The sequence below is a fragment of the Lupinus angustifolius genome, unplaced genomic scaffold (genome assembly GCF_001865875.1).
Source record: "Lupinus angustifolius cultivar Tanjil unplaced genomic scaffold, LupAngTanjil_v1.0 Scaffold_243_29, whole genome shotgun sequence".
Lineage (NCBI taxonomy): Eukaryota > Viridiplantae > Streptophyta > Magnoliopsida > Fabales > Fabaceae > Lupinus > Lupinus angustifolius.
This window is the reverse complement of record NW_017727228.1, coordinates 62,954-88,724: the sequence shown is the minus strand read 5'-3', so window position 1 is coordinate 88,724 and position 25,771 is coordinate 62,954. Positions and strand designations below refer to the sequence as shown.

Sequence of the window (25,771 nt, the reverse complement as noted above, 5' to 3'; positions counted from 1 at the left end):
AATGGAGAGGATCCCAACTCACTCAATATATCATCCAATATTTTTTGTATTAACTTTTTTAAGAGTACGATAACTAAACTGGAATAGTATATAATATAATAAGGATGTATAAAACTCTCACATTCTCTATACATACATATTTTTTCTTTTCTGTATATATAAATTTGTATCTATATATATCTAATGTCTATATCAACATCTCTCTATCTATATTTCCTCCACAAATAGCCATTTTGAAGTCAACGAGGAAATGAAAGCAGCAAAGAGACAAATTCAAGTCAACACAAAACACAAAGTGAACGAGGGAGGGTGTTTGAGTATCTCTGTTTTGCCACTTCTTTTTTCTAGTCATATATATTCTCTCTCTCTCTCTCTCTCTCTCTCTCTCTCTCTCCCACTTTCCTGCAAACCAGTTTTCTTTGTTCACTTGGTTGACCTTTCATCTTCTTCTCATTCGTCACTATTTTTGGTTTCTTTTCTTTGTTTCTACCAAACAATATGGGATTGATAAACAGTTTCGTAGAGATCATTGGTTTTGTTATTGGAATTCCTCTTGGCCTCATCATTGGCTTCTTTGTATTTGTCTATTCTCAACATACCAAACAAGTTAAGGTAATAAATAAATAAAAATCCCTTATTGCATGCATTTGTATTCAATTCAATCCAATGCAGATATATGCATTTGAAGTTTTCAACTGAAGTTTAGATTTTAAATTCTGGGTATGCTTCAAAATCTGATTTTGAAATCTGGGTATGCTTCAATTTTCAATGCAGGACCCTGTGGTTAGACCAGTTGGTGAATTAGGCCCAAAAGCTTTGCAAGAACTTCTACCTGAGATTCCTCTGTGGGTGAAGACACCTGATTATGAACGCGTTAGTATAGTGATGATACAATATATGAAGATGATTTTTCTCTTAGCTTTATGATACAGTGTTATTCATATTGTGCAGGTTGATTGGTTGAACAATTTTTTGCTGAATATGTGGCCTTACTTAGACAAGGTAATTCAGTAATCTACATGAGTGAGTTTTTGTTCTTATTTGGTGATTCTTCAATATTATTTCATTTTGATGTGTAGGCAATTTGTGAGATGATTAGAATCACAGCAAAACCAATATTTGCTAAATACATTGGCAAGTATCATATTAAAGGAATTGAGTTTGAAAAGTTAAGTCTTGGTACTCTTCCTCCTGCTATATTTGGTGAGTTTTTCCTGATCTTCTGTGCAAATATTTTGTTAAAGATGCATTTATCATGCATGTTATTAAGGATATATCACTCATTTATCAAGCATGTTATTAAATATGACTGTGTTGTGATTCTTCAGGTATTAAAGTCTTGGAAACAAATGAAAAGGAATTGGTCATGGAAAACGTGATCAAATGGGCTGGTAATCCAAACATAGTGTTGGATTTGCATGTGTCATCTTTGAAGATCTCAGTTCAGGTTAGATAAGCCTTAATGCACAATCCTAAATGCTGTTTTTTAGTTCCTTCAAGATTGGTGTATCCCTTTTGGGAATTCATTTTGATTCTTCTCAGTTAGTAGACTTACAAGTATTTGCGACGTTGCGGGCAACTTTAACACCTTTAATGCCTGCATTCCCCTGTTTTGAAAAGATTGTGGTATCTTTGATGGAGAAGGTAAAGGAATATTGTATTCATGCATAGTTTCATTTCGTCTTTTCTAATATAAGAAGTTAGAAGAAATCCCTTATAGAATAATTACTTATGTTTCATTTCCAGCCTCATGTCGATTTCGGGATGAAAATATCTGGAGGAGACATCATGGCTATACCTGGTCTTTATAGTTTTGTTCAGGTGCTGCACCAATAATTTCTTATTCTTTCCTGCTAATAATGGTTGCTATTTTGTTAAACTTTCTACCAATTTGAACAAACAGTGGCTACCTTACACTTCTAATTGCCATGGCAATTCATAATTTAGTTGACTTCAAGGACTAACTACTTCAGTTGCTTATAGGAAACTTTACAAAAGCAAGTTGTGAGTCAATATCTCTGGCCTAAAATCCTGGAAATTCCTATTCTCGATGAATCAACGTAAGTTCGATGAAACGCCAAATTTTATGCGCTCACAAGTCATTTTTTATACTGCATTTTTTGAAAAAAGTACATATAAAAGAATGACATTACCTGCTCTTTGTGAAGAAAAGTTGATGCAGTTGATTTTGAGGCTTAATCATTAGATTTTGCATTTGATAATCTTTTTCAGTGATCAACAATTGCAAGAATTGCACATAGTTGCAACCATATATCTTACTAGGATTCTAGCTAGTATTTAACACTTGATATGAATAAAACAGCATTATGTATGTACTGCAAATCACCAAATTCTACGCTCACAAGAACTTTCTGTTTTCCTCTCCGAAAACACGAGCTTTCCGAAATGGTTCCTGATATTTTCCTCACATATCTACAGGGTGGCTGCAAACAAGCCTGTAGGAATATTACATGTTAATGTAGTTCGGGCACATAAGCTTGTGAAGATGGACTTGTTGGGAACTTCTGATCCTTATGTCAAACTAACCCTGACTGGAGACAATCTTGCAGCAAAGAAAACCACTATCAAGAAGAGGAATTTGAATCCGGAGTGGAACGAGAAGTTCGATTTTGTTGTGAAGGACCTTCAATCTCAAGCTCTCCAATTACAAGTCTATGACTGGGACAAGGTTTCTCTTATCTTCCAGTTACTTGTTTAAATTTTAGCAGAAAAAGTGAAAAAAGTATTTGAAGACTGTCATGTTTTTTAAGGAAAGGTCTTCATTTTGGTTTCAAACATGTTTCTCAATGAAGCAGCATACACAATATTCATTCTTATTTGGATCCCACACATTATTTTATATTTTATTACAATTCCTCATGAAATAAGAACAACATCTCATTTTTTCTCACAATGATAAACATCATTCTTATTCTTATTTGGTCCTACAACATCTACCTTTTTCCCACAAAATCTACCTCTCTCCTCCATTTTCCTTAGTCAAGAACAACCAAGAATTATTCTTATTTAAGAACAAAAATAAGAAAACAAGAACGACACAGTGGAGAACAAAGTAAGAATGTTCTTATTCCATTAAAAACAATGCTAAGAACAACCTTTGTTTTATGCTCTGATTGTTTTATTTCACAGGTTAGTGTACATGACAGGCTTGGAATGCAATCAATCCCTCTTAAGGTTCTTAAGCCCTATGAGAATAAAGAATGTACACTTGATTTACTTAAGGATACAAATATCAATGAAACACTAAATAATAAGAATATAGGACAGATTGTGGTGGACTTAACTTTTGTTCCATTCAAAGAAGATAGTATGAAGTATGAAGAACCTTCAGAAAGATATAACAGAAAGGAAAGTGGAAGTGATGTTGTATCTGATGATGAGATTAAAGAAGGAGCAGGTTTACTTTCACTTGTGATACTTGAGGCTGAGGAGGTTGAAGGGGATCATCACAATAACCCTTATGCACTGGTTATCTTTAGAGGTGAGAAGAAAAGGACAAAGGTAAACTTTACTTACTTGTCGAATCTGATACATAAATCAAATGACGTCATAATGCTCTATCATAAATCGTATCGATTGACATAATTTATATCCGTATGTATAGATGATGTGGAAAACTCGTCACCCATGTTGGAATGAAGAATTCCAATTCGTGCTAGAGGAACCTCCTCTACATGAGAAAATACACATTGAGGTTTTGAGCAAAAGGAAAAACTTTAGTTTTCCGTCAAAGGTACCATTTCATTTTTCTATATTATTACAAATTATATCATCTTGTTGAAGATTAAAAAGTTATTTAATGACCACATTAAAAAAGTCAAGTGCTTTTTTATGTTAATCGAAATTATTTCGATTACCAAATATTACTCACATCTTAATCAAAATTCACATGCTTTTATCATCTAATTTTGACTATTGAAATAAAATTGAATGATAAGAATTGATTTTTATCATTTCTCATAGTTAAAATAGTGTTGTCTATGATATGCAGGAATCATTGGGGTACGTGGAGATAAACATGAATGATGTAGTGAACAATGGTTACATTAATGATAAATACGACCTAATAAATTCAAAGAATGGAACCATACATGTTGAGATACAATGGACACCAGCTTGAGAAACCATACCATGTGGCTAAACTCTAAGTGTTAGTTAGTTAGTTAGTTTAAGAGTTAGAATTTTAGAGGGGAAGGAAGAGAAATAAAAGATTTGTGACTCATCTTACAAATATATTTCATAACTCAAAACTTTTATTTCCATTCTTTCTCCTCCAAAATTGAATTCGAAAGAAACCAACAACTTTTTGGATTTTGTGGAAAGTGTGAATGTATAAATTATTAACCGAGTACCTTTTGCCCCTGCGTACAGAAATTACCTAGCTGACAAGGTTTGTACTTTGAAAACAAAATACACATGAGTATGTATCTGTTGTCCCATAATTTGTGCTGTTTTATGTGCTATAGATTTGTGATTGGTCAGAAAAATATATTTAAGTTAAAATTTAATTATTAAATATTTTTCTGATCAATCACAAACTTATGGTACATGAAATAATATAAACTATAAGACAACATATATGTTCCCGATATAATATATGTGATAGTGTGAAAGTTTTTTCCTATCATCTCATGAGTATGTTATCATATGCTTGAATAGTTCAGTATCTGAAATAATTTTTATTCAGAAGTAATGTAGCGACACTTTATTATATGAAAAATAAATTTTGATAATGTAATTCGTTAAAGTTTTGCATTTTTTTACGATGTTAAAATTAGGTTCATTTACCATTTTTGGTTTAAATTGATATTAATTATATCCTTAAAGTATCAAAATAAGTTGAATCATTAAATTATATCACAAAATATTTGTCACTTTTACAGTCACAATGGCAAAACAGCATAATTAGAGTACCTTGCCTTAGATTGCCAATACAGAATTTTATTTTACAGTTATTTTTTTGGTAGAAACACACAAAGTTATTTGAAACCATGGAAATTTGATTGATTACTTGCAAACTTTTAGAAGCAAAAATGTCAAATTTCCCAACTAATTGAAAGAAACAACTTCACCAAACACATTTATTCTTTCTCAGTGATAAAAAATATAACTTTTGTGAATTTAGAAAACTATCTTATGAAAGACTAAAGGAGGAACATAATAAGTAATAGAAAAGTTTGAGTTTGTCAACTAAAAACATAGTGATTGGATAAAAAAAGGCATAACAATAGTCATTTATGCGGCTAAGACAAAAGTGAAACTGCAACAAAATCCTAATGTCTAGGTACTAGGTAGCATAAGGCATGCAACTAATCATTATTTAGTCACATTATTAGTCCTAGTAATGATGCTTCAAGTGGATGCAATTAATACAATAAAAAGCATAGTTTCAATTGGAACAGTCCTAAGTGAAATTGTTTCACTTCACTGCCATGGCCTTTTCTTCCATCTGGGTTGCTGATGCTGGTGATATTTTGGACTTCCTGCATGGATTAGAGACTTTGACCTGGTAAGGCTTTGGCATTAACCTACAACTCAACTTCTTGAAGATCAAGTTCCAACTTACTTTAGACTTCATCATTTTTTCCAACTCTTTCTTCATGCTCAAGCATTCCTTCTCTAGCTCAGCGACTCGCTCTTTCATGCTATCGAAAGCTAAAATCGAGTTGTTGTTGTTGTTGTGTGATGTGTTGCCATTATTTCTTATCAGAGCAAGATTTCCACTCAGGTTTTGTGAGCTTTCAAGGTTATCAGATGCAAAGAACCAACCAGCAACAGATGTTCGGAGTTTAAGTTGTTCGAAGAACAAAACTTGGACCACGACTCGAAGAGGCAGCCTCTCATTTTGTGCTGCATGGGTGCTGGCTTCCAATGAGAGCTTTTGGCAATTCATGAGCCTGCAGATTTGTTCCTTCTCTGAGTCTGTCATCCAAGGATGAGCCTGAAATTCAAAATTTATCAGTCTCTTTCAAAGATAATAGAGTACAATGAGTTAAATCTTGAAGACATGAACTTATAAAGCTTCTAGTATACTTGTTTGTATAAAATTATTTGTGAATTTTATGCACCAAGTGAAAGAGCACTGATCCAAAAAACATCCTAACCTAACATATACAAAACTTTAAGCACATACAGAAACATGTATCTTTTTGTACCTTGAGATATATATCAATTGCCCGGTATATACCATCATCCAGGATCCTGGCATAATCAGGAATCACAGTAGCAAGGGACTGAAATTTCGGTAACTTGACATTAACATCAGGTGCCACTTCAGATAGAAAACCATCTACCAGATTAGCCACTTTTGTCATTGGGCTAATAGATTGAGAACCTCCAACTAGGCGCATCTCTTCCTCTATGTCATTAGATGTAGAATCGATAACATCATGCTCTACAATCATGAAATGTTCAAGCATTCTTTGGACACAGTCAATATCATAAAGAGTCTCCATCGAGTAACCGATATTTGGAATCAAAAGATCTTCCAGATCAGCATCATCTAATTGAGCACCGATTCTTTTCTCTAGACTAGCACAGCAATGTGAGTTAGCATATAAAGCTATTGCTGTTCTCAGAATCTTTAGCAAAAACTTCGTTGGCGCAATACTCTTTTCATTTGGAAGCAATTCGACTATTTCTTCAATCAAGTTCCTTTGATCTGCTTCACAAGGGGTAGAAGGAGTTGACTTAAAAGCAAATGAGTTTCCATTATGAGAACTTGATTGATTTACCAATAAGGGGATATGCTTTTTTGCATAATAAACAAGGGATCCAGCAATTCTCTCAGGCCTCATGCGCCTCGCACTACTACCCTGAATGAATCTTTTGTACAACGGCAAACTAAGAGAAGAGACATCTCCGAACCACCAATCTTCACCAGACGCTTTCGATGTCAAGCTTATTCCATTCCACATTTCTGCATCCTCTGGACTCTGAGCAACACTTTGACTAGAAACAGGCCAAATAGCCAAACTTGGATCGGCAGCTTTCACGACTAAAGAATGTATGCATCGTGAAGTAATGTGAAGCTCTTCAGCGAAAGGTAAAACTTCTTCGCATGTTTTAAGAGCCTTAAGAGTATCTGTCCAGTAACCAAATATGTGATTAATGAAATTTTCGGTATGTAAGATCAGGTTTCCCTCTCCATAGTCCTCAGTCATTTGTAGGTACTCGGCTGCACATCTGAGAATAACCACATTTGATGGATTCAGCTCCATTTTAACACCATAACAAAACTTAGCAACAAGCAAAAAGGCCTTGGCTCCTCCTGGTAGGTCATGAAGTTCCATAACAGACTTCTCATTTTCACATGATAATTCTTTCATATAGCTTTCTAGCACTTCACTCCTTGATATCAGGGGAAACTGGTAATGCATCAAGAAAAGGGTTAAGAACATGCAATATGAGAAGTAGTAACAGCATTCATATATATGAAGGACCAAAAACATAAAAATTGAGATACTCCTGATTTATAAATTGTTGTTTCTCCACCCCTTCCTTCATAGCCTATTGTTTATATCCTAAATTCAATCGAAAGCACAATTTCTTGTGCATTTTGCTTCATCTCCCATCCATTTAAAACCATGATATATCTAGAGACATTATTATTGAACATAAGTATTTGAAATCATAAAAACAAACTCTTGGCTAAGGAAAACACACCTTGTGGAGATGGAAGGATGTCTCGCCGATTTCGATAATGACATCACTTGGAAGTCCAGTTGAGCAGAGCCTAAAAATGGGAATTTGATAGTTAACAAGGTAAATGATACTTCATAACAAGATTTTTTATTCATATAAAATGGTGAATTATGTATGAAAAGTTCAGGATAGGAAAGATGCTATAGATGCAACCATGTTCAAAATTCAGCTCCCTTAATTGCTATAGACCAGAGTACTAGCAGAGTGTAATGAAAACTTTCTATGGCTCTCAATTGTGAATTCAATTGAAAAACATGATATAAATATTATTTTTTTGTTTTCATGCAATCCATCATCTTATACCATTGTAAATGTAAGAAAAATGACAAAAGTGACAATGTAATGCATCATTTTGAATAAGAAAAATGGAACTGTGACCACGCTACAAGATTGATATATCAATATGTTTCCGGGAATGTGATTTATACATCCAAACTTAACAACTTCCATAGATATGTAACACAACTACCACAGTTTCTCTTTCTTGTTATTCCTCTCATCCTATTACAAAAAGAAGTTTCAAGCTTTAATATACCAATTTGTTGTCAGTAAAACAAGAACATTTTTTGACATAGTTCCCACAATTGTTCCTAGGACTTCATGACTTATATGTTGTTAAAAGCAATAACAAACAAATGGGCACGTGAAAAACTTGTCAAATGATGAAAGGGACATGTTATAACAATGACACAACATGAAAAACATAGAAGTGTTAAACTGACCAATTTTGGCCATCAAGGTATAACACTTCAGATTTGGATCCCAGTTTGAGGCATGCCATGTTTGTCACTTAGTTAGTGTATCATCAAAGTGTTCCTACAATGTGGTAGGAAAATATAAAGGGTGGTGGTGACTGCACTGACAAATATGGCTAGCTTTTCCTTTGGTTCTGTTTTGGAACTCGAAATATTTTCCACCTTTATCTATAACTCAAGTGTAATCTTTTCAGTTATGTGAATCAAGAAATAGGGCACGTGTAAGAGTTATTACCGAGTCTCAAGGAGAGAAATTTTGGAAGAAGACTTCACTGAAGTTGTTAACATCATTTCTTACTTAATCCTCAATTTATTTCATATCTTGTTTTACAAAAATTCCCTTTTATAAATGCATTTATATTTTATTATCCAACTATTATAATAAAATGGTCTGAAAACTCTGATAATCATATTTACTTGTTACTTTCTATCACATTAAAAAATTGAGTAAGAATCAGTTGGTGTAAACCAAAAGGTAGTGATGAGCAATACTTATCCAAAATTTTCTGTATTCACTTTTTAATCTTAGCATGAATGAACCTGAAATGTGGCTTTCTTGAGAAAGATGAGTAATTGAATAAATTGTTGTAATTGATGTGTTTCATATTTGTTCTATTACTTAAGCAACACATTAGGATACTATTTTTAATGATGTTTAGGACCCCTGAATTCCAATATTAAAATTTGATGGGTAAAAACTATTACATCAAATTGAAAGAAAACTTTCTAAAATTGCTTTGAAATGTGGGTATTCATTAGGTCCTGTTAATTATTTTCAGCTTCCACCTTTGTATGTTGGACATGAAATATTGTGAAGAAGTTGTTGCTTAACCATTTCGTTTATGGATTATTTAAAAAAGCATTATTAGTATTGCTCTTAGTTATAAACATAAAATAATATTTTCCAAAATAAGAAAATATTAGAATAGGATTATTAGTAATAGTATTGATTGATTTTAACAACAAGACGTTAGTCTAGTTATGCTAGATTCTATGATAAAAGGTCGAGAATTCAATTTTTTGGAACGCCACTGGTTAGAAGAGGCGGTCACACACCCAAAAAAAAATTATTTTTTTACCCTTATTCATAGGGTGAATGATACACTTAGAGGCAAAAGAGAAGGGCAATATTGTCACTCAGGTTGCCAAATAGAACAAAATTAGTTATTGATAAACCGGGAAGACAGGAACATAACAGAAAAACAACAAAGTTCATTCACTTTCATTGCCATTGTCATTTTCATTTTCATTTCACTTTTTTTGATTCTCTGATTCCCTTTTGCGGAATCAGAGGATCACATTCATCTTCTTCTTTCTATTCATTAACTGAAAAAACCTTCCTTTCTCTCTCTCCTCTGCGTGAGTTCCCATTTCCATTTGCATTTTGAATCCCCAAAGACACCTTCATCCATCTTTTGGTGTTTCAAAATGCAATTTTGAGGAATTGTGGATTAGTTTTTCACGATTTCTCGAAATGGGTATTCCGCAGAGTGAAGGGAAAATGGAAGGGTGGCTTTATCTTGTTCTTGCAAATCGGTTCGGTCAGCATACATTACGTAAGAGATTCTTCATCCTCAAAGACAATGTCCTTAGAAGCTTTAAGATCAAACCCACTTCCCAAATGAAGGTCATTTTTATTTTTTATCATAAAGTTTCATGCTTTATTTGTTTGTTAAGAATTTTCTGATTTTGATCCTTTGATCAGGTTGAATGAATGAGGATTGCATGCCCCTTAATCGGGGGCGTTTTTTTTTTATTATGATTTTTTCCAAATGAAGTCATATTTCCTCAATCTCTATAGTTCAATGGTGATTTTACCATATTCTATGTTTTGTGGATAACAGTTTTAAGAAGGTTTTGGATATACTATGTACTATATGAAGTCATGTTTCCTCAATTTCTATAGTTCAATGGTTTCTCTGGTTTTAACATATTTGATGTTTTTTGGATAACGACAATTTTGAATGTTTTTTGAATTTTTTTATTGGTGTCCTTTTGGTGATAATGTTGGGTCATACTTAGATGTCAATAACAGTAGAATTTCTATAATCACCCATTATTGCAATGATTAAACTGTTCACTATGCTAAATAAAAGTGTTATATTTTCAGCAACCATTTAGAAATGCGATAATAGACTCTTGCATCCGGGTTACTGACAATGGAAGGGAGAGTATCAACAGAAAAGTAAGAAACCTTGAATCCTTACTTTGGACAATAATGGATACTTGTTTTTTCTAAGAACCCGCAGTGCTTCTTTGGACACTTTTAAGTAGTTGTAGTTACGAATCTGTTTGCATTGTGCAGGTGTTGTTTGTTTTCACTGTATATAATGCCGCAAATCAAAGGGATATGCTTAAGGTGTGTTAAAAATAAAAATCCAAATGAATATAAATATATTTATGCTTAAGTCTGTTAAACCGAAGGGGTATGTTTATACTTTCAAATTTATAGTTGGGAGCAAGTAGTTCAGAAGAAGCTGCAAAATGGATACGTTCTTTGCAAGATGCTGCATTGAAGGTTCTACTCTCGACCGTAAATGAAAAGAATTATTGTCTTACAATAAGAAGCTTGTGTTATAAGTTATTGTATATTTTCAGGAGTGCCCAAATCCAGTAAAGAGTTTAGTTTCCAAATCCAAGAGAAGACGTTCCAATTTGAGGTAATCAACTGTATTTCGTAATACTCTTACACTTTTGGTAATATAATAAGAGAAGCACAAAATGATTCAACAGTCAACATACATATTTTGGTAATGCTTCATTTTTATCTACATAAATGACATAACTTTTTGACCCATAAATGACACAATTTGTTTTGTTTATATTTATTTTCTTGTTGTGTTCCTTCATCAGATAATCTAAAAATGCAATCTAAATGCTTTATTTCTTGCTTCTTTTTTTCTGAATATTTGAAATTCTTTTAAATGAAGATAATCAATCAGACCCCTTCTTTCCTTTGCGCTGTAACATTATTTTAGGGACTTGAGTACATACGTATCTACTTTTATTTTCTATGGTATTATTTTGAACTAATCATCTTGAACTTCCTTTGTTTTTTTATAAAACTCCTGATTCATTGCATGCATAGATGTGTTTGTGCATAAACTTATACTAATTGTAATTTTATATAAACTATGAGTTCTTAATGTCTAAAGTTCTGTTTAACCAGATACGGAGGCGCAAAAAGCACAGATTGGAAAGATCCTGACATGAATTTTCAATCATGCATATATACTGAAGCAATGACCTCTGATGTTATTTCTCCTTCACCCTGGAAGATTTTTGGTTGCCAGAATGGTATAGCTTTAACTCTTAGTAGTCCATAAGCTTGTGACTAAATCTGTACCTCATGGCTCTTTAATTGTGCAGGACTAAGGATGTTCAAAGAAGCAAAAGATGGGGATTCCTGTGGAACGGTAAGTTACTCTTAACTCGGCAACTTTTTATTTTTTCTACATTTAAATTTTGTCTGAAAAGTGAAAACTGTTTCTGTATTCAGCATTGGGGTGAACATCCAGCAATAATGGCAGTTGGTGTAGTTGATGGAACTTCAGAGGCCATTTTCCATACTCTTATGTCTCTTGATCCCTCAAGAGCCGAGTAAGTCTTCCAAATAGCTGCTCATAAGTTCATCGAGCTTTTTTAATTATCAGCTTATGCTTCTATACTTTTACCATTAAGTTGTTTGTAAAGCTAATGCTCAACAATATTACTCATCCTTCTATCCTTCATTAGTGCACCAATTTTTTTAAGGGCATTTGTTTTAATATTTTAGAAGTTCTGTTGTCACTGTAAAGAATTCAATTATAACCGAACATGAAATGCCACATTTTGTAGCACCATATGATTCGCTGAACTCAAATTAAAGTGAATCCATACTAAAATAAATGCTCTTGCCTCTTAATGAGATTTATGCTACTTAGGAAGGGACTCGTCGATTTGATTCCATTTTTCTCCCTCCCAAGAAAAGTTAGTTTGGCTTTTACTATACTGAAGAGATTTAAAAAAAGAAGAGTTTTGAGAAAATACATGGGTGATAATTGAATAGAAAAAATGATAGGGGCTGCTCACTCATGCAAGAATACCACATCACCCGGGCAGAAAAATTCTGCCTTTCTAACTTATTCATATCGGAAAAATATACTCACTACAGGATTCTGCATGAATGCTTAAGATTAAAAAATAAAAAAAACAAGATACTTTAATGAATTAACAGCATTTTCCTTGTACTTATAGACTTATCTCATTCCAGTTCAGATGTAAAATTATCAAATGTCTTTCAGGTGGGACTTTTGTATTTACCGAGGCGCTGTGGTGGAACACCTTGATGGTCACACAGATATTATTCACTTGAAACTATACAATGATTGGCTCCCATGGTAGGAGATGGAAACTTGTTACAGAGAATTCAGACAGCAAACATGTTATTAATATGGCATTATATATCTCATGTACAGGGGAATGAAACGACGAGATTTGCTGTTACGAAGATACTGGAGGAGGGAGGATGATGGCACATATGGTACTATTTCTTGAAGTAAAATCCATGTATACATATTGTGAAGATTTTGTTCATTGTTATATATCAATTAATTAACATTTGTTCTTTGGTTTTGTAACAGTGTTATTATATCATTCTGTGTATCACAAGAAATATCCACCCCAGAGTGGCTACGTCCGAGCATGCCTTAAAAGTAATGTATGCTTTAATTTTGACATTATTGTTTAACCTTTGAATGCTACTAAATAACTCATTCTGATACCAGCAGGATATAGGAGATTCATGAGTTGTTGTATTTCATTCTTATATTAACCCCTTTCCAATTGTTCTTTCTGTCTGGACTGTCAAATGTACTATATCTTTGTGTTTATTCAGTCAAACCTAATAAAGCACTTGACTAAAATCAATAACTTACTAGTTTCCTGAAATCAGTATTTTTAGTTTCCTGAGATAAGGTAAAATTCCCGAACTACCAGAAGTAACACAATTATCTCCGGAAATAACATAAATAACAGGTCTTGATTACATTTTATATTTATCTTAAACACTTGGCAGGTGGAGGATTTGTAGTTACTCCTGTTAATAAAGGAAAACAAGCGGTTGTAAAACACATGCTTGCTATTGATTGGAAGTACTGGAATTTGTATTTACGCCCCTCATCTGCAAGATCCATAACCATTCGTATGCTTGAGAGAGTTGCAGGTATCCTTAATATATGATCCTACAGATTATACAATAAGTTGTGTGTCGTGATGATTTTCACATTTTTGCAGCACTAAGAGAGTTGTTTAGAACCAAAGCAGGAAACTACAACTCTGACCCTATTGTAATGACAAAAGATATTGGATCATCTAATGTAAAGGGGGATATTAAGAGTGAAATTTCAGTAGAGAGCAGCAAGATTGAGGATCTTCTTGAAATGAAAGATGAGGTCGACAATGAACCTCGTGGTCGTACAAGTTTAATGGGATTGAATGATTCGGATGAGTTCTTCGATGTTCCTGAATCAACAGACTACAATAACTTTGGGAATGAATGGCATTCTGACTTGGCTTCAGAACAGATGGTACTATCTCTTATAGACCTCTTGTGCTTTTCAGTGGACATGAACATATAAACCTTTTATGTTCCAACCACTTGTCATATCTTTGTATGTTTGTGTTCTTTATTGTACTATATATAATTTTATTATTGATATGTCTTAATAATACTAAGTGTTGATGGAATTGAAATTAGTGGGATGCACAGGCTATGCCCCACCCGAAAATATCATCAGCTTCTGGTTTGGTAAAAAAATTACATGACCTTACAGGTTAGTGTTGTTATTCGTAGTTGTAGTTTTTCAGTAAGACTATTTATTATTACAGATGAAAAGATGTCTGAAAAATGATTTGTTGAGAAAATTATTCCGAAGTTTAAACATATATTACAGTTCAGAAGAAGGGGTATATTGACTTGCACGAGGTAGGCAGGGAGGAAAGTGAATCATGGTATTACGGAGACACTCTTCAAAAGGATACAAGTTGTGCTTTACCTTGCAGCTGGGCTGCTTCTGATCCATCTTTGTTTTTGATTCGAGGCGAAACCTATTTACAAGATCAACAGAAGGTATTTCACCAATTTCAAACTTCGTATCTGTAATTATAAGCATGGAAAATATGACTTCTGAAACTTTTAGAAAAGCACCTATTGGACGTCATATGCTGATGTTATCTATTCTGTCACCTTGAAAATTTGGAGCGATTGTAGCATATATTAGTTGCAGTTGTACCTGTTCAAATCACAAGAATGTATTTAAAAACTATGAGCGAATATTATAATGTATGTAGTGATGGATTCATCAAAACAATGAAAGATCATGCGCTAATTAAAAGAAGCAGGTGTTTGATGGTGTGGACTGTGGAGTTGATATTGAAGGGGATACTTTTCTGCCAAACTTGTCTTGATTCATAAAGAAAGACTTTTACTGTTATACTCATGGCTATGTCAACAATTTTGTAGTAGATTCCAATATTTCTCTAGTGAACAAATTTGTACATGTGTTCCTATTTTAAATAAATTTCTCTTTTGCAGGTCAAGGCAAAAGACACCTTGATGCAAATGGTTGGTGCTGATTGGCTCCGATCTGACACGCGAGAAGATGATCTGAGTAGTCGTCCTGGTTCCATAGTTCAGGTCTATTCTCTTTCCTTTGTTTGATACTTGTGTATATTTTCTTTTAGGATTGAAGTCCTAATGTCACAAAATTACTTTTATAAATTTCTTACCTTGTGTGCTTTTGGATTTATTCAGCAATATGCAGCAAAAGGTGGTTCAGAATTCTTTTTTGTTATCAACATACAAGTGAGTTTCCCTTCACATTGATTATCATATTCAATTATTTATCATCATTATTAAGTATTGGATTGCTTACTATATACTTTTGTTGTGGATAGATGCCTAGTAGTCCCATGTATTCTCTTGCACTCTATTACATGACGAGATCTCCTTTGGAAGACAATCCCTTACTTCAGAGCTTTGTTGATGGAGATGATACTTACCGGAACTCGAGATTTAAGCTCATACCCTATATTTCTAAGGTTAATAAAGGGTCATAACTCATAAGTTAACACAAAAATGTGGGATCAAGATTAATATCTCTAATGGTTTTCATTACAATGTGATTTGTTTCTCTCAGGGGTCATGGATAGTTAAGCAAAGTGTTGGAAAGAAAGCGTGTTTGGTGGGACAAGCTCTAGAAATACTTTACATTCGTGGGAAGAACTATCTAGAGGTAACATTGTCAAATTTTAATGATTCTTGAAAATTGCTGCATTTGTTTTGCTTGTGTGATTTCTTTGCCTACTTTATGATTTATAAACATGCATCATGTACAAATTTTCATTTGTCCTTGAGTTTTTTTCTCTTGTTTCGTAAGCTGACATTTGAATTATGTTTCCTGTATTAGCTTGATATCAACGTTGGATCTTCAACAGTTGCGAGAGGGGTGTCCAACCTAGTTCTTGGATACCTGAACAATTTGATTGTAGAAATGGCATTTTTGATACAGGTAAAAGTGATCAATGTTGTTTTTGTGAGAGCATAAGAGGGAGTTTGGAAAGTTATAGGGGCCATATCTTATTGTTATATACACATTTACGCAGATGCCGAATGAACTTACGAAATAAGCTAAAAAGAGCTTATAGAAAGGTCATAGGTCTCATGTGATCAACACTTTATTAAAAATGTTTGAACAAACACATACATTAAGCTTTCTCCTAAACCTGCTAAACCAATACCAAGTTCATTGAATTATAATTGCTAACAATTTTGGTTAAAGAAAAGGGTATCTAAGGACATCATGAGAAGCTTATAACATGGCATATCAGTAGTTTGTGCCATAGATGCTGAAATCACACATTTTCCTAACTGTGCAGGGCAACACACAAGATGAGCTTCCAGAAGTCCTCATTGGGACATGTAGACTCAATCATATGGATGCATCCAAATCCGTTGTGGTGAAACCGTAATTTTATTTATTTGAGGAGCAAAAGCTGATAGTCCAAACACCAAAGAAAGAACAAGATAAAAAAAAAAGCTAAGGTTGATAGTGCAACATGTTATAGGACTTGCTTGCTACCTTGCATGCTTCATATTTTGTCCATGTAAAGTTGGTATTAGGAGCTTTTCCTCTCAACTTTTGTAATGCAACTCTTCCTTAGTTTTCTCTTTTCAATAATATATATGTTTCCCAAAAACTTTATTTTTTGGTTGGTGCCAAAATCAATATACATATGTAAAGCAGAAATGATATAAGAAAAATGCAGGTGGAAAACCAATTTTAGTTATAGTCCTGCCCTACAATAATTACATCATAATTAAATTATCTAACTATTTTGATGTTTCTCAGTGGCTCTATTTCATTGATGATACTTAAACTATTTGAGATTTATCTTTCACAGACATAACTTATAGCAATATACATTTGATTAGGATTAATCTACTAGAAATCCAATTACAATTTATGTTTCGTTCTCATCAATTTTTTAGAATCTTAACAAAAATCATTCTCAAGCATCAAAGTTGATATTTGGCAAATGAACTTTTATGTTATTTTTCATTTTAAATATAAGAAAAAATAAATGGTAGCTGAGTCAGATCATATGGTTGAGTAACCCCATCTCTCTGCATTATTGGTCCATTATTATGATGGATAATATTGACAAACATGTCATAGTTTTCAACTATGTACTCTATTGTTGTACATTCACCATTTCTTTCAATGTAGAAAAGTACATGATGATTGTGATCTTCATAGCACTAAAATTATCAACTGCTTAATGTTACATGCATGTGAAATTTTATTGATAAGGAAATGGACACTGCTACATGCTATTCAATACAGACATAGTTGTCTTGTCTTTTTCTTTTATTTTCCATTAAATGTGTAGGAGGTTTATCATTATCGTTGCATATTAATGTTCTTTATGATATTCCTTTCAAAGAGGGACAATATAATGTGAAAATCCAAATGATGCTTGTTTTTGACCCAAGTTATATTATTATGTGGCTATGATTTTCTGAAATATATCACATTTTTCTTAATAAGGATATTGTGATATCAACTATGGTCTCAATCCTTACCCCAAAAAAGGTAAGGAATAAATACAGTTGGTAGTACCAAAAAAACTATGATCTGAATAAATATATAGTGTTATAATTGAATAATATTGCTCTCAAATGATTTGCAAAACAATAATTAATTTTAAAGAGGAAAATAAACGATACATGTCGGTGATAAGAGTTAAATAGCTCCATGATGTTGATTTGAACATCATCGTTTTTATTGTCTTGCTTGTTAGGTGATTTTCCTTCTTTGCCTATTTTTTTGTATTTTTTTCTGGTTGTGTGGTGGACCTTTCAAGTATAAATGTTTACATGAGCTTCAAACATGGTTTGGGCTTTGAGACTTACATGCCTCCAATATTAGACTTTGATCTGGCCCACAAAAGTTGAAATGTAACTTTCTCAACAAAACAAGTTGCCAAGCTAAAATTATAGTCCTGTATTTGTAGACAAATTTAGCTACTTTTTTACCAACGGATGTTGGTTTTACTGGTACATTTTTTATTTTCCTTAAGTAAGGTTTTGAGTTTGAGTCTTGTGGATGAAAAAAATATTTGTTGGAAGAGTTAATCCCACATACCTGTGAATGTTGTCGGCTCAGACAGGATTGCCTCCAGTACGAGGATAGCTGTGGAAAATAAAAAAAAAATTAGCTACTTTTTTTTTTCTCAATCTAAGGAAGACCAATATTTGCATACAATTTTTGGAAACACCATCTCCACTAATAAGAATGAGGTATGAGGTTACATTTATCATACTCAAATTCCACTGAATAAGAATATGGTGTAATAAATAACTCTTTCCATATAAGGAGGTTAAGAAGAAAGGTGAAAGTGTACTTCAATCTCATTTAAATAAAATATATAACAAGTGTTGAAACTCATTATAGTCCAAGTGGTGTAACTATTGCCACTTTTTTATTTTAAAACAGGATTGTTTTGTCTAATATTATTGTTTTGTCTAATATTTTACCCTACTCTTCATGTTCCAAACATGTTTTATAATTGGATTGTGATTGATCGATACACTGTTTTGATCCCATTGGAGTTGTGTCCCCTAAGGTTTTTGATGAGGAGTGGATTGCCACTCTCCATAGCACCATTCTTTTTCACGTTCCACATATTATTGAGAGCGTAAAATCTATACTCTAACAGTGTAAAGATTTATATATATGTATTTTATCATTCACTATTTATTTGGATTACTTTTTTTGTAAAGTCAATCATAATTAAATATCAATAGTGGATGATGCAATGATAGTGTATAAAACTTATACACTGTTAGTGCATACATCTTTTTCTCTGGTATTAATGTGCCTACAAAAGCATCATAAACTAAGGGTACTTTCGTCAAATAGAAATATATTTTTAAATTTGCAACGTCGTCCCCACGTAGTGTCATTTGATTGTGGCACTCACGTGGCACGTGTCTACATTAAAGATATTTTTCTTTTTTAACTCAAACAATCTTTGATCCGTAGGAAAAGACATTTTTATACTCAGCTCACATGTAAGAATCACATTCATTTCCCTATTCTCGGCGTTTAGTTCGGTGATTGGAATGTTAATTTTATTTTCACAAATTGATCTAGTAATATAACACTCCATTGAATCCCCAGAGTTAAACATTTGATTCTTGTGAGCGACATTTATTGGGAAGAATCGTCACAAACTTCGAAAATGATTAATCTTTTATTCAAAAAAGTGACAAAAAAAAATAAAAATGGAAACACCCATGGCATGATCACGTGCTTCATTTATTTCCTTTGAGGCCCACCTACCTCATGGCGTAATAAGGAAGAATTTTTTTGTTTCCATAGTTATTATAAGGGCCATGAAATCGTATTGGTTAAGAAATTTTAAAAAACATAGATTTTACTGAAAATTAAATGTCCTGTCTTTTACTGCAATTTGTTAAATATATCACTTCTAAATATATATTTTTTACTATTTGTGAACCAACGCTTTAAAACTACTACGTTAGAATAGAAATATAGTTATAGGGAGAGATAAAAATGACGCATAAAATTAATACATACATTTAATAATAAAAAACAAAATATTTTATTTGGTGAATGGACCAATAAGATTTTCTTGTTAACGAGGACTTTCATACTCGTGTGTTTTTTTTTAATTAGTGGCATTAGTCAATAATTGTAGTTTTTTTAACTAGTTACATACAATATTGACAAATGTGACAGTTGCTATGTTGTCTATTGTCTTGTTTATTATAGAAGGAAGAAAGAAGAGGTATATATCTTTGTTTTTTAAGAGTATAAGTTATTGGTGTTCATTGAGCTGTTCTCCACTACTTCTAGTTATCACATGGTTTGAGTCATTTTAGCAAGATAAGTTATTGACCTTCAAATAATATATCTTAATCAAGTTTAATTTTGGTGCTTTATATATATTGATAAAGGAAAAGGAGAAATATAGAAAATAAGGGAAAACTGATGGAGTGTGTAAAAAATGTATTTGGTATTCTATTGTTTATTGATCTTATTGAAAAATGACAAATAATTAAAGAAAAAAAATCATAAAAACAGAAACTATTTCTTTTTAATTATATGTTGTAACATGATTAACTTAGGACATAGAGACAAAAAATTTTGGGAATGGGATTCAGTTCGACTTCCATTCCTCTCCCATGTTTTTCTCTTTCCCATTGATTTCCACTTTTTTTCTTTTAGTTTTCTCTCTCTACCATTTTTTACTCTCACTTTACAGTCTTATCAAATATTTATAACGTGGGAGAGGTAGTAATAACTCTAGATAAGAACACATGAGATGACAACTAATCATTGTCTACTTGGTTATAAATTTTATTCAGATCGAAAGGTATAAGAATAAACTATAGAGGGGGTGAAGAATTTTGTTTGTTTTGGGATCCTAACAAATGTAGTACTAGCAGTATATCATGAAAACTAAACCAAAGTTCAATCATTGAACATTAGAATAGTACTACTACTAACTTATATTGCTCAAAATACACTCAAAATCATGCAATCTCTCATCATTTCGTGTTTTGTTTCTTGTGCTTTTATTGTAACCAATCATCTTCCCAAATCTTTATTTTCCTGCTTATAATAATAATTATAGATTAAGAGGTAACTTGTCATTAAATATTAATGAATTATAGTAGAATAAACCTAGCTTGTACATAATTAGTCTTGTGGTAGTTCAACAAGTGAACGAACATATTATTGAGTCTTCTTAATCACTATTAAAAGTTGTAGGAGAATTCATAAGAAAAAATAAATAAATTGCTTTATCAATTCGAAACATATCCAATCCATATGTATATATAAGTAAAGGAAACAGTTGAACGTAATATAAGGATGAAAAATATTCACTACTAGGGTATTATTAGGGATATTTATTACAAGGAGAATTGGATCCCGACTATAAAGTTCTTTTGAATATTCAATATTCTTAATTTAAATAATTTAATCAAAATAAGAGGGTTATTGATTCTTAAAAGTGTTACACTTACTATAGCAAAAAAAAGATATAAAAACATTCCACGGAGAATTCCCCTAGTTATAAAAAATAGCAATATTTTTTAAACAAATGCCTCCTTAATTCTTAAAAAAAAAAGTTTCACAAAGGTATTGAGATGGTCAACAGATACTGGTATTATTAGGGATAAACAATTGACATTTTCCATTTGATATATATGTTTCATACTATTTATTACTAACGATTTAAGCTAATTAATTAAGTGATAATGGTGGTCCTAAATAAAGGACTGATTTGTGGGGCAGGGGATTAATGTACTAGGGATGACCCCCAAAAGTCCCTAAGATATCACATTTTATTTAGGACCTTGTTTTAGGTACGGCCCTAGCACAACAGGACCCACCACCACATGTTCTATCCAAATTGATATATAAAAAATTCGAATTCTATCCATTAAAGGAGAGACAAGTGCTTCAAAAAGTAAAGAGAAATACAATTTTAAATTATATATATATTCTTTTGATTACAATATAATCATCATTTTGCTATTTAAAATAAGTAAAAAATATACATTTACCTCTTCATTAATATAAATGATTCAAAAAAGAAATCATAGCAACAGTACCAGAGTACTATTCTCTTTATCTTCTAAAATCCACTATTAATAAAAGAAAAATAAAATAAAATAAGAAAGGTACTTACCCCTACTAATTTCGAAGCAAAAAGTCAGCAAGAACACGTAGCCAGACATAATAGGCTACGACGATACATAGTGACGAATCGGGGCCAAAAATGTCTACGCAATAGTCACGTGAGGTGGGCCCCACGTCACGTGCTCCACTGGGATACAAATGAAGCAGCTGGAACTGATTAGAGTGGTGATTTCGTGGGTGGGGTCCATAGTAAGTGTGGTAGGGCCGTGTTGGCCACGTTGATGAACGTGTGGACCGAACCCCAGAACATGCAAGTGGGACCCCTATAATAACATGGGTTAAGGTAAGATTAAGGTAAGGTTAAGAGTTAAGACAGGGTTTCTTTCTTACTTGCACGCACGCTGTGTTCTTCCCTTCCCGACTCAAGAGAATAAAATATTTTCTAATATAAAGAGATAAATTTTCTCCTTAATATTAATAAAATATATAGCGTGTATATGTATTGTTCATACATCAGGTTTAATGAGCTATTGTGTAATAAAACATGTTAAAATATAATTTATTTATATGCTTGTCTGATCATTACCATAAACTTTTGGATGTGTTTTTCTTGGTATCATGTATATAATGCGTTCAATCTTCAAAAGTCAAAAATATTCACTGGAAGAGAATGTGATTCATTGCAAAGTGATCCTTTAATTTTGGATCGAATAGATAATGAGCTAAGTATGAAGCAAGTTGAACACTCAAAATAATATGTCTAGAGTAAAATAAGATTAATAAGTTGAAGAATACCAAGAAATTCGATAGTACTCCAAAGTCTGAGATAGATATTGGGCAATAAATTATCTATATACTATCTCTAGTGTTTCTTGATAGACATAGAGTCTAGAGTATTACTATTTGAGATTGGTAGAGTATGAGCCTAACATGCACATTTAAATTTAGTTTTTGAAAAAATATACGAGTAAAGTTCTGAAGCTAAAACTAACTAATTATTAATATTATTTGGTAATTTATTTGTTATAATTAACATGCATCACGATATGTGGTCGTGTAAGTACTATATATTTTAAAATTTGAAGGATATATTTTGGCATTAAATCTTGGTTTTTATGTATAGTATCATGCATCCTTACACAATAATAATACAAACCCATGCGCCATTTTCAAATCGTACAAATGCTTGAGTATTTTGCTCCTTCTACCGACACAGACAATTAATTAAGAGAAGTGACATTGATTTATTTTACAATTTTATATTAAAAAATCAATTAAACCATTAAAACAAAATCAACATATCATGCGACCCCACGTTCAATCACGCGTTTATTCCTATTCGTTAACTTCGCAATATATATAGAGATAAACTAAACCTGTGACTGTGACATTAGCGTCGGTGCAACATAAGTTTGAGATCTCACTGTGTATATTAGTTGACGATTTTATTTATACGGTTAATTTATTATTTTAAATTCTACTTCACAAATATAATTGACATCCTAACTTTATGGTTTTTTCACATTTTTTATAATTACGGTGGGTCATAAGTGCAAATTAAAACAGTGGTAAAATTAATTATTAAACAACAAATATTTGAAAGGTATAAAAAGATGGAAACAAAGATATTGAGAGTTGCGTATGATAAAATGAATTATACTTGCCATGTGAAGTCAAAAAGTGTAGAACAGTTGTATTCTTGCGTATAAGCGTGTTGAAATCTATCAACAAGAAAAGAAAAAAAAATATAAGAATAAATTACTAGCCACCAAATCTTTTCAAGATGCCAGTATATATTTATTCGAAATAAAAAAATTAGCTGTTAATTAGTAAAAACTTATATATCACTCAGCGCAATTTGTACTTAATAACAAATACCACTACCTAGTCATTAAAAACGTTAAAATTCTTAATTGTTTTCGTATGTAAGTTAATTTTATTTTCAAGAAGAAGAGCACGTTAGTTAAGGAACGTAAGGGGACAAATTTTGCCATGACAAAATTGTCAAATCCAAAACACGTTAGGGCAAGGAACACTTCTATCCATGACTAGAGTTGTTAGGCTACTTCTGAATTGGTTTATTTCTATCAACCATTGATTAATGTCTTCAGATATATTTGGATTAGTATAACATTATCGTTAGTTTTATTTTATATGAATTTATCTATAATTTATGTTTGTCTAATTACTTATTATTTATGTTTATCATCTTATCATTTATAACAACTTTTGCTTATATAATAAATTGTATGGACACCAATAATGTTAGTTCAAGTGGTACATATTTGATTCCCCTTAATCAATGTCTTTGATCCTAGTCTTGTGGATGGAAAAATATACACTGTGAGAGTTAGCCTCATATACATCTGAATCTTCCCTGCTCAAAACAAAAACATTGCTTGGACTAACTTATATTACTACATAAAGAAATATATATTAGTCTCAGTTGTTGTTTCAAGAGACTGTGAGAGCTGCATTTTATTATTGGGTATGATTAGTTGATTGGTATTAAACCTAACACTTGACTACTTGGGAATTTAATTGGGTTTTGAACCAATATTAAAATCTCTTTCTTTCAGTTGAAGAAGTCTTTTAGAAGAAAGAAAATGATTCAAAGAGTGCAACTCAAGTTAGTTAAAGAAGTAAAGGATTAATGGAAGCAGCACCACTGCACTACCTCACACACATTGTCTCCTTCTGTTGCCTTTTTACCACATTTTTTAAAGGAGAAATGGTGAGTATTGTTGAAGGGATTGATTCAATGAGTGTAACCCAAGGTAGATATAAGGAAATCAAATAAAAAAATGAAAGAAAAGAAGATGAATGGAGAGGATAGAATGTGAGAGTCATTGAGGCTATAATTTCTACTTGGCCCAAAACTGAACACACTTCAATTCTGCAGTCACGTTATTATACATTTTTTATTTCCTTTTTTTCATATTTTATCCAAAAAATTGTATAAGTTACAACGTATATTTTGACTATATGTTAACGAAAAAGTATTAAGCAAATGTTTAAGGAATATAAAAGAATGAATTTAGTATTGGAAAACTACAGAGTTTATGTGAAAATTACATTCAAGAGTACTTAATATGTGAAAATAATGTATTTTTATGAACACTATATCAAACAAATACTATTGTCTTAAGAGTTAAGACCAATAGTATTGAGTTGATTATTCATGTTCCCAGTAGCTTAGGGTCATCCTTATGAGAATTTACTACTTCTACTTGGACACGTGATACAACCTTTCTTTTCGATGAATGTCATGCATGTGTTATTCTAAGAGTCTCTACGTACTCTAATGATGTTTAGGGCAAAGCTCATTCTTAACATCAAATTTTTAATAAGGACTAATGAATGAAATTTAAAAGCTATGTAATTTTTTTTTTCTTTCTCATTACTTAATTCACTAATTCATTTGGCTCTTAGATTTAAAAAAAATCAATGGTAAGATCGAGTATAATTAGTATAACTTAACTTGAGTGTAAACATATCATTTCTCATTATTTTTAGCATTTCTATTTAAATACTCGAGTATCAACAAGATGTTGGTTTAATAGTGTAAGACCCCACTAGATACGCATGATAACCAAAAGGTTAAGGATTCGATTCCTGAGAACGAACGACACTTATTTGAATGGACAATCATACACCCCAAAAATGATTAGTTTCTTTCCGAAAAAATAAAAATATAATTAATAGTACCATAAAGTTTAAATACTCGAGCTGTGAATTAATGAGACCCATTTTTCACTTACTCCTCTTCACTTCACTTTCTTATATCTCATTATAACAGTATAAATATGAATAGAAACATTATAATATCCTTAAAAACGTTTTAAGTTGATGACACTGATAAAATGCACGTTCTGACATTAGTATAATATAATAAATATTCCATAGGATTAAAAATCGGTGATATATTCAAGTAAACAATTTTAATATAATATTTATATTGAATCAAAATTCGTTCATACGTTGGGTGGCAAACGCGGATTTTTTATATTAAATAAATGAATGAATTCATCGAAAACTACATAAACTGCGTACAAAGTAGAATTCTGAGCACAG

The 25,771-nt window shown here is 32.1% G+C and overlaps 3 protein-coding genes across 4 annotated transcripts; 2 read left to right on the top strand and 1 right to left on the bottom strand.

Moving 5' to 3' along the window:
* The first annotated feature begins 351 nt into the window (after positions 1-351).
* LOC109340759 (synaptotagmin-3-like) lies at positions 352-4,430 on the top strand. Its single transcript, XM_019578491.1, has 14 exons — positions 352-612; positions 775-873; positions 952-1,002; positions 1,080-1,203; positions 1,329-1,447; positions 1,543-1,644; positions 1,747-1,821; positions 1,984-2,060; positions 2,440-2,689; positions 3,151-3,522; positions 3,626-3,754; positions 4,013-4,168; positions 4,322-4,333; positions 4,384-4,430. Exons 1-12 carry the CDS (start codon positions 499-501, stop codon positions 4,139-4,141), a joined length of 1,641 nt encoding a protein of 546 aa, XP_019434036.1. The 5' UTR covers positions 352-498; the 3' UTR covers positions 4,142-4,168; positions 4,322-4,333; positions 4,384-4,430.
* A 733-nt stretch (positions 4,431-5,163) lies between these two features.
* On the bottom strand, positions 5,164-8,660 carry LOC109340758 (BTB/POZ domain-containing protein At5g03250-like). Its single transcript, XM_019578490.1, has 4 exons — positions 8,448-8,660; positions 7,687-7,756; positions 6,177-7,388; positions 5,164-5,962 (listed from the first exon to the last, which is right to left on the bottom strand). Exons 1-4 carry the CDS (start codon positions 8,504-8,506, stop codon positions 5,441-5,443), a joined length of 1,863 nt encoding a protein of 620 aa, XP_019434035.1. The 5' UTR covers positions 8,507-8,660; the 3' UTR covers positions 5,164-5,440.
* A 1,031-nt stretch (positions 8,661-9,691) lies between these two features.
* On the top strand, positions 9,692-16,685 carry LOC109340757 (protein ENHANCED DISEASE RESISTANCE 2-like). 2 transcript variants are annotated; one of them, XM_019578489.1, is made up of 21 exons: positions 9,692-10,107; positions 10,591-10,665; positions 10,786-10,839; positions 10,933-10,998; positions 11,079-11,140; positions 11,650-11,777; positions 11,850-11,896; positions 11,980-12,080; positions 12,764-12,859; positions 12,938-13,002; positions 13,103-13,174; positions 13,537-13,683; positions 13,755-14,047; positions 14,230-14,293; positions 14,414-14,589; positions 15,055-15,156; positions 15,274-15,324; positions 15,417-15,560; positions 15,659-15,754; positions 15,929-16,030; positions 16,398-16,685. In XM_019578489.1, exons 1-21 carry the CDS (start codon positions 9,955-9,957, stop codon positions 16,488-16,490), a joined length of 2,187 nt encoding a protein of 728 aa, XP_019434034.1. In that variant the 5' UTR covers positions 9,692-9,954; the 3' UTR covers positions 16,491-16,685. The 2 variants fall into 2 exon arrangements, with proteins under 2 accessions (XP_019434034.1, XP_019434033.1); XM_019578488.1 differs by having other exon boundaries at positions 14,218-14,293.
* Positions 16,686-25,771: the final 9,086 nt, after the last annotated feature.

Excerpts from the sequence above, each read along its gene's own strand:
- LOC109340757 (XM_019578488.1), top strand. The coding sequence starts at position 9,955 with ATGGGTATTCCGCAGAGTGAAGGGAAAATGGAAGGGTGGCTTTATCTT. Across the intron at positions 13,684-13,754 it reads TATGCTTGAGAGAGTTGCAG|CACTAAGAGAGTTGTTTAGA; the intron begins GTATCCTTAATA and ends ACATTTTTGCAG. Across the intron at positions 15,561-15,658 it reads TCATACCCTATATTTCTAAG|GGGTCATGGATAGTTAAGCA; the intron begins GTTAATAAAGGG and ends TGTTTCTCTCAG.
- LOC109340759 (XM_019578491.1), top strand. The coding sequence starts at position 499 with ATGGGATTGATAAACAGTTTCGTAGAGATCATTGGTTTTGTTATTGGA. Across the intron at positions 613-774 it reads AACATACCAAACAAGTTAAG|GACCCTGTGGTTAGACCAGT; the intron begins GTAATAAATAAA and ends TTTTCAATGCAG. Across the intron at positions 874-951 it reads AGACACCTGATTATGAACGC|GTTGATTGGTTGAACAATTT; the intron begins GTTAGTATAGTG and ends CATATTGTGCAG.
- LOC109340758 (XM_019578490.1), bottom strand. The coding sequence starts at position 8,506 with ATGGCATGCCTCAAACTGGGATCCAAATCTGAAGTGTTATACCTTGAT. Across the intron at positions 7,389-7,686 it reads CATCCTTCCATCTCCACAAG|TTTCCCCTGATATCAAGGAG; the intron begins GTGTGTTTTCCT and ends ATGCATTACCAG. Across the intron at positions 5,963-6,176 it reads CAATTGATATATATCTCAAG|GCTCATCCTTGGATGACAGA; the intron begins GTACAAAAAGAT and ends TTTGAATTTCAG.